Raw genomic sequence first — 14,717 nt, forward strand, 5'->3', positions numbered from 1 at the left:
CAAAATCAGGGTACAGAAAACGTAAAAATCACCGTGGGTTAGCAGAGACTGATATCACTTTCTACACTTCCTCTGCAGCACTGATTGATTGAAAAATAAGTTATTTTTAAGGACTAATGTGTGCCTGTATGTAAGTAAATTATTTTTAACTGGCTTTTCATGGCTTTAAACACAGAAATATCCTTCAAGGTAACTTGAGGCAAAATTGGTTTTCGCATAAATAGTTACAGTTCATCCGGTACTGCTAGTGCAGACGATTCCTAATCAGGGGCATAGCTTCGCGTGGGGGGGCGGGGGCATTACACCCCCTAAAAATATTATTCTGTAGTAAATAGTTGGGTACAGATGGTTTCAATCTGGTTTAGTGAGGTATCTGTTGGATTACTCCCTAGATTTTCACATTCCTGAATTAACCAAGAAAAAAACCCCTCTCATATCTCTGCCTTAAAACTTGGCCTTAAAACTTGGTTAGTTTGAAAATTGTTGTGTTTTAAGTACCACTAACGTTACTCTTTATACCGCCTCCTCTAAAGTCCCCATGATGTCGAGTTTCTCATCATGTATTGTAACAAGCTATGCCAGCATGATTATTAGGAGATTGGAAGCATTTGCCCCCCCCCCCCCCCCCCCCCCCCCCCCCCCCCCTAATCTGACCAAGATGCACACCTGTTCCTAAAGCAGTTTTGTTTACCAGGAAGAATAGGCTAACGGGTACAAGAGTCTCGGGGTTGGGCCGTTCTTAACATTGTCTGTTCAGGTTCGACAAGTTCAAGACTGCTGGTCGTAGAACCTTTTCCTAGCTACTGGAAAATAATTCCCCAATTTTAAATGCTGATGGTATGGGGTGAGAAAAAATTTGTAATTATCAGAGGAGTATGTTTGAGCGTGGATGATATGCATCCTATTTAGCCCGTTGCCAAGATATCCTGTGGTCAGAAACCGCTCCTATCCGTGACCTGATACAAGGCAAGAAAATACACGTGCTGTGATTCTAGTTACCAAACCTCATTATGCATCAAGCTTGTCCTAAGACCACTTTCATCCAAACTGGACAGATCAACTAGGTTTTCTCAGAAAAGAACATCCTGACTCGGGATGCCAACAGTTTACTTGATTGAAACCAAAATGGCTAAAAATCCACACATTTTCATTCTTTTATTAACCTGCTGATAAATGGCTCAGTCACAAACCCCAGACCTTTTTCTCTCCGGTACATAGCAGTTCACTCCCTGTAACTTCTTTCTGACCTCCAGTTAAGGGAGAACGCCCAAACAATCAACATACTAAACTTCTTTTAGAACAGAAGGAGAGGGAAAGGGTAAAGTTACAGGCTTTATCCAAACCTTTAATATTCACATTCAAAGAGTTCTTTGTAGATGGTGCTGATTTGTAAGCTACACATTCCTTGTGATAGTGCATCGTAGAGCCTTCAGAGTGATGAGATGAAGGTATTCATTGTTCCTCACAAGTCTTCCTCCTTTTGGCCTTCCACAATGGGATTCTCCAAGTTGGAGCACCTGTGCCTCCTTCGCTTAGAGTGAGAGCCTACTTGCTCCTCGGGTGCGTCATTCCCCTTGATTCTACTCCGGTCATTGATGTTAGGCAGAGACTGGATTCAGAGAGATTCACTTTGAAGAAAAACAGCGAATAATTATTTGGATATGCGCAGTGGACCTTATAATGCTGGTATTACTTTCTACACCGTTTTTTTATGCTGTACTGTTTGAGAGACCCTAGTTGTAAACGTGAGCCGCTTGAAGAGCAATGTAGATGCACAATTATTCTAGCCACTAATAAACCTCCTATGCAGCAAGTAAGTGTCTGTAGTGGAATTACTATATTTCTGTTCATTCAACAGTTTTGTTGGTCTCTAGTATAGATATGACCAACCAACCACCGAAGATACGAACTGAACTGTAGATTATTTTTAAGGCAATCTGATGTTAACTTATTATTCTGAAAAATGCAGAAACATTTATTTTATTTATTTCAAGTGCTTACAGGAGAGAATCAAGCCAGGGATGCAGCAGAACACTTTGTATACTCTCCCCAAAGGAAAGAATGTTAAACGCAGGTCACAAATTAATGTAAACAGTGGGTTAAGCTAAGGGGAACAGAAGGATAATACACAGGAGCTCAATGCTCTTTTGAAATAGGGCAACAGGAGTTGGATAGAGTAATTGTGGGATGCCTTAATGTGCGCCATGCTAAGATTGTCGTGTGTTGTAATTACATTTCCTGCAGACCAGCTTCGTGTATCACATAATTCCCCCAGATTTCACCCAGGATTTCAGTTATTTTTAGTTTAATTTTTAGTACACTTTAAAATTGTCTCTACTAGTATGCATTAAGTGTTTTGACGAAGCAACAACACCCTGGTTCCAAACATACATTTTTGTGTACATCACTTGATTACACATTCCTGATTTGCTGTGGACGTTGAAGTTATATTTCACATGGAGTTCCTGTATCCAACGATGTTTAGTAGGAGGGACGTGTTTCTCACTTTTCTTATTGGGTATGGCTTTATGCTTGTGTATGTTGGTCTACCAGCAGCTGTGTGGATTCTAGTATTTTGAAGTCCTCACAGTGTTGCTCTAAAGACGTCGTATACAGCTTTAATGTAACTAAAAAAAAAATAGACCATTAAATCAATGATAGAATTAAGTCCTATTAAAGGCAGGTAGGTAGTTTACAAAAGGCACTAGCAAAGGTGTTTCCCAGGTAATTATGAAAGGGATCAAGCTGCTATTTCTGCTTGTAGTCCACAGCACGTTGTAAAATACGTATGCCCCTTGGTTGTTGGATTACAGTGTTTTACTGTTCTGGTTCTGCTGGTCCCATTCATGGAGGTATTGGGACTTTCTTTTCCAAAAAAAATTGGGAACAAATTAAGTTCATTAGAATTTCAAAGCATACCCCCAGTGACAGTTTGGAATCCTTCATTCTTTTGGTACACAGAAGGAGAAATGCCACTAGGACATTTCATAAAACCTCTCCCTCTGTACTGATCTAAAATCAACCTATTAGCGCGAAATCTCGGCACTTTTAAGGCTCTGTCTTCTGGGACTCATTTCTGATTCACATTAGTTTGGAACCAGACCATCTGAAGTTCAGTGTAGTCCTAAAATGAACGCGGTTCTTAGGCATTCAAACTGTTTATAGGCACCTGCTGTCTTCCTCCCGTCCAAACTGGTCATTGTTGTCTTCTCTGTCCTTATACGGCAATGAACCCTAAACGCAAAGCAATGGTAAAATTAAAAGATTCATGTTGTTTTCCCATCAATTTCTCTGCTGGATCCAATCTAAACACGTTTGATTATAGCCTTGCGAGAAGTAAATAATGATGGAGAACAGTGACCAACTAGCAATATGCGTCTCCATGCGTGGTTACCACAAGGCCTAAGCATCTAGTCTAGACCAGGGCTTTCTCTTAAGGCAGAAACCTCTGAAACAGAGTGATTGTCCTTTGGCATTTCATGGGTCATTAGTGGCGTGACAATAGCCTGCTCAGCCCCTGTGAAGTGGGGCCCGAGCTCCAGTACCCCTTTGTTTTAAACTTCTCAGTATGCAAGGGTGGTTTGTTCATTCTTATTTTAATTTACTATCCTTGTCTTATAGTGCATTTTGATAATTATGTTGGCTGGTATGGAACGCCGTACAACATGTTTGCAGGTTCTAAGTGATGCAAATAAATAAGGATGGTAACTATTATCCAACCTAATAATATTTAACTTAACAACCTAAATAAGATAAAAGGCTCTTTTAGCCTTACTACGGTTTGAGTTTGTTTATTGGCAGGTTACACACAAAAGTGTGCTGCAAGCACTTCTTCATTAGGTCACCATGTCAGTTATTTAAATCCTACTCACCCAAACAAAAATACCCTAAAAATACTGTGTTCTCTTGCCGTCATGATTGCTTTGGAGTTTAAGGTAGCTTCAATGCTGCAGCGTTTTCCTCCGTAATGCATCAAGAAGTAGTAATATATGAGCTTTTTGAATCGCTGAGTATGCACAAGTTTACAAAATTAAACTACAATATTGAATTAGGGAACTCGGGGATACAGAGTAACCTGTAAATCCGCATATTCGTTGCAATTTGAGCCTGATAGGAAAATAAAAGGTGTTGAAAGGGCACTGCCGAAAGTGTTCGGCATAGTAGCGTGTTAATCTCGTTTGTGGTTTTGCCCTGTTCTCCCACTTTGTCCTAGAATGTCCTAGTTGCATCATGAGCCTTTGAATGAATCAGCGTGTGTTGCCCAGACTTGAGCTGTGCAGCTCTGAAGTGAAAACCATGAACCTGCCCCAGCATGTTTGAAGGCCTGTAAGCCTTGGCATATTATAGGTAGCCGGTCACAGTATTCTTCAGTCTTTGACAGGTCTCCCCTCTATCACTTGCCTGTTAAGTGCCCTGTCTCAAATGTGTTCATCTTGTCCCATCGCACCCACCCTCACAGGCTTCAAAGTTTGTCTCCAGTGAGAATGCCTGGGGGATAACATCTCCACTCACACCTAAAAAGTAGACAACCCACCCCTGACCTGCACATATTTTTCAAGAACACTCTGGGAAAGAAGTGCATATTTCATAAATGTTTCAACAAACCCAGTGTGTGTGGGTTCCACTCTCTTGAAGTGAGAGAATGATTATACGACGGAGAATACACCAGAGGTTATTAAGGGGGTTACGTTTTTAATATTCATTGGATTTTCCCTTGAAGTGTGGACCGAGGGATACCCAAGCTACACTGGAGCGGCAGGGTCCTTAGAAGGTGCTCTAAGTGGGAGATTTTCTGATAGATGGTTGTCTTTTAATGCGTGTCAACGCTGTTGTAGTTTTGCTCTGCGTGTCCATGAAAGCCGTGTGATGATGTGTTAACGAAAACTCAATTTCATCCAGTGTGCGCAGCTGCCAATCACACAGAAAGACAGGACCTTAATGTTAAGTAAAATTAATTAGTACTTCTAATGTAATAGCACCTTTGGTAATTAGTCAAAAGGAGATGCTTACCTACCCCCTAGAGGCAATCTGTCACTATGATTTTTGGCAGCTATTTGTTGTACAGCAAAAATGGTTGCAACTGTATTTCCCACTTGGTTTATCATAATTTTGTTAGGTCACACACCGTCCTATTGTAGGAATATTCCTGTTTTTTAATTTTCTTTTTATTGTAGGTCATCGTTCTAAACCATTTAATTCAGCTGTACGGCTACGGAATCTGCCTAGTGATTTTCCTCCTGTTTAAATTATTTTGCTTTTTCTGTGTTTTTATTGCATATCGCTGTATGGTGCACTAGTAGCCATGCTTTTAAGGCTTACACATATTAAATGTTATAATAAAATACTTTTGATAATTTGAGTAACCACAAAAAATTATCCTCGCTACAATGCAGTTAGTCTGTAAGCTATTGGATTTGTTATGTTATTTTCATGACGAAAGCCCCTCATCAACCCATTGGGTGGCATGCTTCATCATCGGCCCAAACTAGCACTGGTTTTATCAATCCAGTTTCAAGCTCCTACCCTAGTGTAGGGGGGCTCATGACGTGTTTCTGAGGTAGGTAACAAGATGGGTGCTATTTGATGAGCACATGCGAGTTGGATTAAGGGGGATACGGAGGACACTTTTTGAAACTACATGCAGTCTCAGGATGCAAAACTGTAGAAACACTATTTGTGTGTAAAATAGTGCTACAGTAGTAGGTAATTTTGATGAACAGAGGTTCTTAACCTTTTGACTTCTGTGAATCCTTTGAATCATTACTGGAATCTGGTAGCGCCTGCTGAGTCATTCTCGGAAGCTGGTGACCCGCTCCCAAGCTGTTCTTATGACTTGAACCTGAAAACGATGAAAAAAAAAAAAAAAAACAAGCACACACTGTACAAATGCTCAAATATTTAAATATTTTGTTTAGTTCACAGTTAAATACAGAAAGTGTTCACATTTTCAATTTTGCTTCTGTATTTATACTTTAGTAATTTTAATTGACTATTTTGAATATTATTTTATTTTGTAAAATAGTTGCTGACCCCTGAGTAGGCATCGCAGACTCCCAGGGGTCTTCAGACCATAGGTTAAGAAACACTGCTTTTACTAAAAAAGATGATCAGTTCAGGACCAGAAAGTGTAAAGGAATACTCAACACATGTAGGAAAATATCTAGAGGTTTAGGCTGTGCTCAAGTGCAGCTGTAACTTGATGATCAAAACAATTTAATAAAGTAAGGAGAGTGAGTGAGGCAAAGATCAAAACGGAGATTCTGCAAATGCTGAATGTTTTCTGATGTTCACCCTTAAAGTTTGGCTCTCAGTATTATTTATGAAAGCTATGTGAGATCCATTTTGGATGCCCCTACCTGTGGCATGTCTTAAGATGGGGTTGAGGATAGAAGGGCATTGCCTGCATTCACATGGCTGGAAACCCAGATAATGAATTGTAGATGCCAGAGATACTTTTAGCATTTCATGAACTTGTTATGAAGGGGTTGCTAATTAGTTCTTCCTAAGCACTGCGATTTGGTAGATGGTAGTGGTAAAGGCTAAGACTTAGGTGTTGATGAAGCTGAACTGACGCATCAATAAGTCCAGGTCACATAGGAGTTAATTTAATTCATTTTTATTTTTAACAAGTTTTCTTGATCAGTGTGTCTCCCCCAACTGATATGCAACATTGTGATTTAGGCATTATACGTTATTATACAGTGACAAATATATGAAAAAAAACGTTATGTGGGTGTGTTGAAAGAGTGCTTCTCTGGCTGGTACACAGTACCATCTAGATCCAGCTAGCATGCTAATCTGGACAATGAAATTGTCCTAACAAATTGTCATTTTCACCCTATCCCAGGTTGTAATAGCTGACGACTACTCTGATCCGTTTGATGCAAAGAGCGAGCTGAAGAACAAAGAGGGGAAAGGGGAAAATGCCGGCTACATGGAACCGTATGAAGCTCAGAAACTAATGACAGGTACAGTCAATGCAGTGGGCCTCTATCTCAATATATTGCTTATTTAGAAACCGTGTTGACCTTGGGCCATAGTTTGTACAAGGTGCTTTATGCCCTGTCTGTGCCTGTGTGTTCTAACCAACGCACAGGTAGGCTGTTTACATCTGCTCCACTGGGAGCATTCCTATTACAAGACATTCAACATTTACAAAGCTGAAGTCTAGTCCACATTGCAAGCGGCCTAAGAATCAGAAGCCGTACAGTTGCTTGCAATTTGGATTATTTCACCTTTTTTTTTTCCATACTGTGGCTGACCCATCAAGATGTTCAACTGACCTCACACAGCCCCTGTTCTTGTACCATTAGCCTGGGACGTGTTAAACACTGCAGGCGTTAAGTCGCAGTTTAGACCCACCAACACTAAGCGCTTCAGAACGTCTTCCACAAGGTAGAATTCGCACCAGTGGTATCTGGAAGTATTGCAAAGCCCTTTGGAGATGCCACACCTGGCTTCCTAGAGATGGAAGGCGCTGGACACCTAGCAGGGTAATGGTGATGTTTCAGCGATGGCCCAGTTGAGGTTAAATCACCATCTCTTTATGTCGAGTTGGTATTCTTGAAGTAGCGGAAATGAATCGGAAATTAAAAAGTGATTAAACAAAGGAGCGCACATCTTTATTTTATTTGCTTTTATCTTCCGAGGGTTCTTAACTTCTTTGCAGGCTGGTTTGTCATAAAGCCTTGCTTTATCTATTTGAGTTTGTTTTTGCGTTGCAACAGTGACAAGGACGTTCTTTTTTAAATGGATCTAAATTGGTATAATTTTGAAGCTTCGTTCACTTTAATTGATTGTTTATTTTGTTCTCTCTAAGCTATTTCTGTGGTTGATTTACTAAATGCACGTTTTAGACATTTCTCTTGGCCTGGCATAGACAGCTGACTTCCATACAAGTAGGGGCACTTGGAGGGCTTAGTGACGCAGGCCATCATATAAATAACGGTCGGCTGACACCATTCTAAACCGGTGCATTGTGCTTTTAACAGCCGTTGAGAAGCTGCACTGGTGCATGTGCGGCCTCTGAAACAGGAAGTTGTCTGTAACTTGCTGTTTACACAGGCAAGCTGTCATCGGTCACAGCAGGGCAGCTGCTCTATCTATCACCAGAGATGTGGACTTGCACTTCCTGCAGGCTTCCACTCGTGTTAATGTTAAACACTGTTTCGTTTTTGGAAATCAGTCCCCTTCTTTCATGTGTGACACCTTCTGCCAGTCTTGACATTTTTTGCTCTCTTCGTTCTGGAGGTTGTTTTTCAAATTTCCATTATATGGAATCCTATATGAACTTAAAATAGGGTGACCAGATTTTAAAAAAGACAAAAAAAACCTGTACCGTTGCCAACATAGAAGTAGGACTACAGTTCTGCTCCACACGAGAGCTACAAATGATAGTGCTCACCAACGTTGGAAACGCGGTCAATCATGCTATCAAAGGTAGCTTGTCACGGCGTTCTAACTATGTCTGCAGAGGAACACATTAAAACCTTCCTCCCTCTTTGTTCATTAGCCCCTCTCTGAAAACTGGGGCACAGCTACATTTATAGAAAGCTGCCAGGACAGCAGGTGGAAACCTCTGCAATGCAGTGGGCCTCACGTTTGCTCCAGTTAGGAATTTACAAAGCTAATAGCTCTAACTGGGCTTTCCTTGCCACATAAATAGAAAGTAAAACGGTTGACTTAATCAAATCAATTCAAAGCGCCACGGCCGCCATGAGCATGAGTGCGAAGGATAGACACAAAAGGAAAAAGAAGTTTGTTCGCAGTCAAACATATCATCTAACGTGCAATTATCCGTGTAACTGGGTCGATGGCCAAGGTGGTAACAAAACTGCCCTATGGAAGGGCAAACATGATTTTAAAAAAAAAAGGATTTTTGAACGGCAAGCCCATGAATGAGTGATAGTGATGGGGTGCAGTGGGCTCTTGCGCCCTTGACCTAAAAAACTGTGTTCTCCTGGGCAAACCAGGGATGCCTTCCCACCCTAAAATGCAAATTCCAGAATTCAAAATAGGTGAAAGTCCTGTCCTGCTGAACTGCAGAATGTGGTTGATATCGTAGGCAGGGGCTGCTTTGAGACTCAACCAGTCTCACAGAAATGTGGAACCTCACTGCCAAGAAGGCATCTTTCAGTTAACACTGTAGGTGCACAGTAAATATGGAGACAATTCTACACACCCACACAACTAAAAGTTAGCAGTGGATCATCCTGCACAATTAATATTTATATTTATGTTCTGGCATTGAAAATATGGCCAACTATCATGTTTTTGTTATTCGTTACTAATAACCACACTTTACATTCTAGTAATGAATGAGTTACAGTTCAGATTCCTTTTTATTAGCAGAGTGGTGCGCCTCACTTGAGAAAACAATGCTTGATTATCCCACATATTCTATTTTGGAATCGGTTTACAGAAAAAATGGCAAACACAAAGCCTGGCTAATATTGTTCTATTTCACTGCTGATTTAACTCCTTATGTGCTGGATATGGTTATATACCTTTCTGTACGACTACTGTCTATAAAAAATAAAAGAGTAAGGCATTAAAAATGCACGTGGATCTGCTGAGTGTAAATTTATATGTGCATGTATGTTGGTATAAATAGATTTATTACTAAGCTTTTCATGTACATATAGAAGCAGAGCAGAGTGCATGGAATATGGGATCAATGGTCATTTTGATTTCTTATGTTCAAGGATAGTTCCCTATTTTTGTAATATGTGATTTATTTACTTAGTAATGAGAAATATTTTCCAGTCATTTTTTCAGTTGTGATGGAGATTAACAATAGCATTTTAAAATTGACAATCATTTTTTTTAACCTGTATTCGGTTCATGGGGCATGTAAAAGCAAGAAAATCCGCAAAATGTACTGCTTCATAAGCTAATGTGCAGTGTGCTGTTCTTGCTTGTCCTCTATGGAAAAAACAAATTTGCAGTCCGCTGCACTTTGTGCATGCTATACATCATTATCTCTCACAACCCATCCAGTCTGGGCAAAATTACTTCATTCTAGTCTACAGAAGGGCATATAAAACTTATTAAAAACAAGGCAACCCCATATCAGTTTATAAATAAGGTGCATTTATATGTGTTAACATTGTTAGTTTCCTCCTATGGCATGTTTTAAAACGCTGGATGTAGCTCTAAAATGAGAAAGCATTCTGTGGGTCTGGCTGATAGTGAGCTTCGCCACTGTTGGTAGACGTCATTCATATATGTGCATGTATTTGAAATTTAAACAGCTGAGTTTATCTGGAAAGCAACTCTGAGCAATGTATCCGCGAACCTTTGTGAGACGAATTGATTAAATATATCAAGTAAGGTTTTACAAAATTGCATTACATTTTTGCAGTTTGAGGCATATGGAGTTTAGTGGTTTGCTTGGTTTCACACAAACTTTGGTTAAGAAGCAGGAGTAGATTGATGGTAATCCGTTTATAAGGTCAGCAATTTAATGAGCATATAGAATCTGCGCTACAATCAGGGTTTGGAAAATATATTCTTGTTATCAGTGCTTTAAATGGGTCGGTACTGTCCGGTTCTGAGTACCGGCACTTTTTTATTTTGAGAGGGAGAGTACCGGCACATCTCAAGAAAAACGTAATACTTTTAATTGGAGAGTACCGGCACTTCTCGGAAGCAAGCAGGTACTCTGGCACACAGTACCTGCACTTTAATTTTTCCATTTCAAGCACTGCTTGTTATGGACTATAGTATAGATGCTCTGATAATATCATGAATTAGAAGGCAGTTGGCAAAGAAACTGCAGACACATTACCGGGTGCAGTTTACTCCCATATCACTACCGTGTCTTGTGACTGTTATGCTGCACATCCTCATTAGAAGGCAGACTCTTCAAAATGGCGTCTGAGCCTGAACACTCTTCACCATCTATGTTGACGTGAGGGGCAGATGTGATGAGGTGGTTGGGTTAGGGGACACACTGTGGATAATATGTCAAAGAGATTATTGATTAATTCAGTAAAGTAAACACGTGCATCAAACTAAGGTTTCACATTATGGGTTTTTTAATTAGTTTTTAACAAAACTGACTTTATCTAGAGCAGGCAACTGTTTAGCATGGAAAAGATGATAAAATCAGCCAATTCACAAAAATTCAGACCTGTAACCATCAAATGACTTATTCATCAAAACAGAAGGCTTGCTAAAGGACAATTTAATTACGTCATAAATCAAGCATTGCCATAGGTAATAAGTCTGGTGTTGGCCGCTGTTTTGTTTCATCACTTAAAAAAAACTTTTTGAGCTGCTGGTCCCTCGCAAATTAAAAAAGGCAAAAAAATAAAAACGGACTTAAAGCCAAAAAAAAAAAAAAAAAACCTGATCTCACAAAGCTTAATTTGCCATACGCACTTTGTGGATGTGCCCTTTGTGAAAACAGAATGCCACCACTCACAGTGAAGCTAGTTAATGGCAGAAGTGGGCTGAAGTTCATGCTTAATGCTGTGGTGGGTAGAAGAAATGTGAATGACACAACAACAGACCAATGGGTGAAGGGGGCTGGCCAGAAGCCTCTATAAGTAAAATAGATCATTTTCTTAAATACAACCAAAATATCTTTGCTAACCTCAAACATAAAGATTATTGTGGTTTAAAGACCAAACCATGGACATGAAGGTTCAGTCTTTGGGACATTCTTTAGTGTCTGTTTATAGTCACACATCTGTCTGTTGTGAGCACTAATGTTACCAAAACCGAGCCAGGGTGCTTTGCGGATGGATGCATAGTGACGTTAATTTTACATCATAGTGTTGATAATGTGACAAAGTTGTTGCTTATTTCACACACAGCCAGCAGAGTTCAGTCAGCAGCAGAAGCAACTTCTCTGATCCTTGCAGGGACTTTATACCAGAAGCATGTGGGCCCCACTAGTGGCACCAGCCCAGCCCCGTCCTTCTGAAGATGACTCTCCTAGTAGCCTCTCTTCAGAGCTCCTCACACAGTGCAAGCCACATGCACTGACTTTGTCAGAGCTTGTTTTTAACTTGATGTTTCTGTGATATTCCTTTACCTTCTTACTGGAAAATAATTTGACCGCCATGGACGTGGTGGGGGAGAAATTTTGATGCTCTGGGCTCGGGGAGGAGCATGTGAGACTTTGGTATTTCAGTGTAATAAGCCAACTGCCAACATTTCCATTCAAGTGTAGTTCTTTTCGACTGAATTATTTCAGATAAAGGAATGTAGATTGATATTCTGTGCCCCATGATCTACGGCTCATTGTAACCAAACATAGACCCTCCAGCAACATGTTTCCTATGGGTCTTGCAGATGCTGTCAGCCAGATTACTGGTATCTGAATTGTCCTCTAGAGTGCAGGCAAACTTTTGGCTCTGTACATATGAATGGGCCCCATGTTCCTGTTTAACTACTTTTGCTTCACAAGGTAAGTTAAATGATCAGTTACATTCCAAGGTATTAATGGTTGTATCTTGGTGGCCATCATCTCACTCAGTGGGGGTAGACTGTACGTAATAATTCCTTGTTAGGGTGCATTCGGTCATGTCTCATGTTTTCAAGCTGAACAAAGCACTATATAATTTATGCTGAGAGGTACTGAGTATTTGATCCCAGGCCTCCCGCCTTGACATGTACACTTCAATGTGACTGGGAGTTCATGTGCTAGGAGATGGTGCAATATGACCGTCCACCAGTGGGAGACTGTCTGATGCAATTTATGGGTCTTTCATCTATATCAACATTTAATAACTGGGTTCCTGAAAGGATCCCTATTGTTCCTGCCCACACATTGTACTTTGCCCTGGTGCCTGCCCAGTCGCCTGTCACTAGCTGAGAAATTCATTCTTACCTTTAATGGCAGTCAAACATGTCCAGTCCCCAAGCCTAGGAAGTGTCTACCCAGTACATTCTCATGGAAGTCCAGAGAAGAGGCCTACTTCCAATACTAAGAGACAAATGTTTTAAGACATACCTTGGTTTGATTGTTTTGTATAAGGCAGAATAAATACACTACATGGAGATCAACAGTCCATAGGCTTGTACGCCTTTGCCCCCAGGAAATTCCATTGCTTCAGAGAAAATGCCACAAGTTTTTCTTTTGCCTGGAGTTTATTAGTAGGTCTATCCCTTTCAGTAATGGCCCATTGTGCTAAATCTATGAGCCCAGTGAGTAGGTATCTGTGCTTACCTGGAAAATGGGATGGACAACTCAAGGGACATGCCAATGGACAAATTTGATCTTTCATTACATAAAATGAAGGCGCTTAACTTGGCTTTTCTACCTTTAATGCCTGTTGTATTGGACCTTACTGGAAACCGACTGAGGTCAGGTGTTCTGCCTTCCTGAGAGGGTGTCTATTTGCACAACAACAATGCTTGCTTCCAGGAGCAGATCACACTTGTTACTTGAGTGGCTGCAGAAGGGTACTGAGCTCACAGGCATATTCTCGCTGTGCTTGTAATGTGGTGAAAGAAGTCTCCTCTGGTTCCCGGACCCTGTTGATATTTTAACATGTTGCCGGATCAACTCCTAGATGCTCAAAATAGGCATTCTTCTACATGTTACATCCATTGGCACTCTTTGCAAAGCTAGAGACCAGGAACAGTCTTTCTTTTTATAGCAGACAAAGAATTGCCATATATAAAATCTTTAGTCCTTATTTAAGGTCGTGCTTTATACTTGTTGCCGATATTTTGCTGATGACTGATCTAGAGGTTAGGGTTACAAATTCCAAAACACAAGTTTCACGAGTGGTCCTCAGCCAACTTTCAAAAGAAACATGTGTAACCTTGTGCTTCATTAGAGGACTGCCTTTCCGACCTGAAATGATCTCTGCCTTTTTCTTGCAACAGAAGAGGGTCCTGGTTAAAAAGGGGCCACATCAGAACTCAGGTTTACATGTGCAAGTAACTGTGCAGCTCCTCTTCCCTGCTCTATGGGGAGACAGCTGAGCGGAAAACTAACAAGACAAGCCGAATAACTAAGCCAAATACCGCCCCTTCACAAACCCAGTCCAAAACCAGCAATCCTGGAGACTTTTCTTTACATGAGTTATAGCGACTTTGTATGAATTTGCAGCTTCGAAAGAAAACGACTTACATCACTGAAAGAGAGAATCGGATGCTTACTAGAGTGATCAGGTACATCATTGCATGAATGTGACTCCACTCACACACATGCTCGTCGGGGATTGGGGTTTAACACTTTGTCAGAGGATGGAGGAGACCTGCTGATCTCCTTTCCTTCCTCTTTTTTGTTTGTTAGGGTTACTCTTTTTTTAATTAAAGCTTACACTTAACCTGCTGTATGTCACTAAACCTGGGATGATTTAATGGAAGGCGAAGTGAGGAGGATGTACCTTTTTACGGGTGAACAAATTTTGCATATCCTAGTAGGGTCCTAATCCAGATCTCACTAGAGCGTTTGCTGACCCTTGGCACCAGACTCTTAAGCTTCAAGAGATGGGTCTTCTGCTGTTGGTACTTGGCTTAGTTCCTTACGAGGCTCTGCCATAACTCCGTTTGAAGGCTTGGTGCCTGCAGAAGTCTAACATGGATATCTCATTATGCAGGTGCAGCCGCCATATATTTGAAAAGGCTACCTGGATTCTACATCTATTTGCACATTGTGCAGGTTGATGTGAAGGAGATCCTTTGTCTATCGCAATATGCTGCATCCCAATTCTGTCTGGCTCATGATATAACTAATTGGCTAGATTATTGCT

At 40.7% G+C, this 14,717-nt stretch overlaps 1 protein-coding gene across 2 annotated transcripts in view; it reads left to right on the forward strand.

Moving 5' to 3' along the window:
- The window catches only part of SHB (SH2 domain containing adaptor protein B), a 358,876-nt gene that overhangs the window by 92,168 nt on the left and 251,991 nt on the right, over nt 1-14,717 (forward strand). For both annotated transcript variants that reach the window (XM_069236490.1, XM_069236497.1), the window contains exon 2: nt 6,848-6,968. In XM_069236490.1, the coding sequence (XP_069092591.1) occupies nt 6,848-6,968 (121 nt within the window). The remainder of the gene's footprint in view (nt 1-6,847; nt 6,969-14,717) is intronic.

Source organism: Pleurodeles waltl, chromosome 1_2 (assembly GCF_031143425.1).
Source record: "Pleurodeles waltl isolate 20211129_DDA chromosome 1_2, aPleWal1.hap1.20221129, whole genome shotgun sequence".
Taxonomy (NCBI): domain Eukaryota; kingdom Metazoa; phylum Chordata; class Amphibia; order Caudata; family Salamandridae; genus Pleurodeles; species Pleurodeles waltl.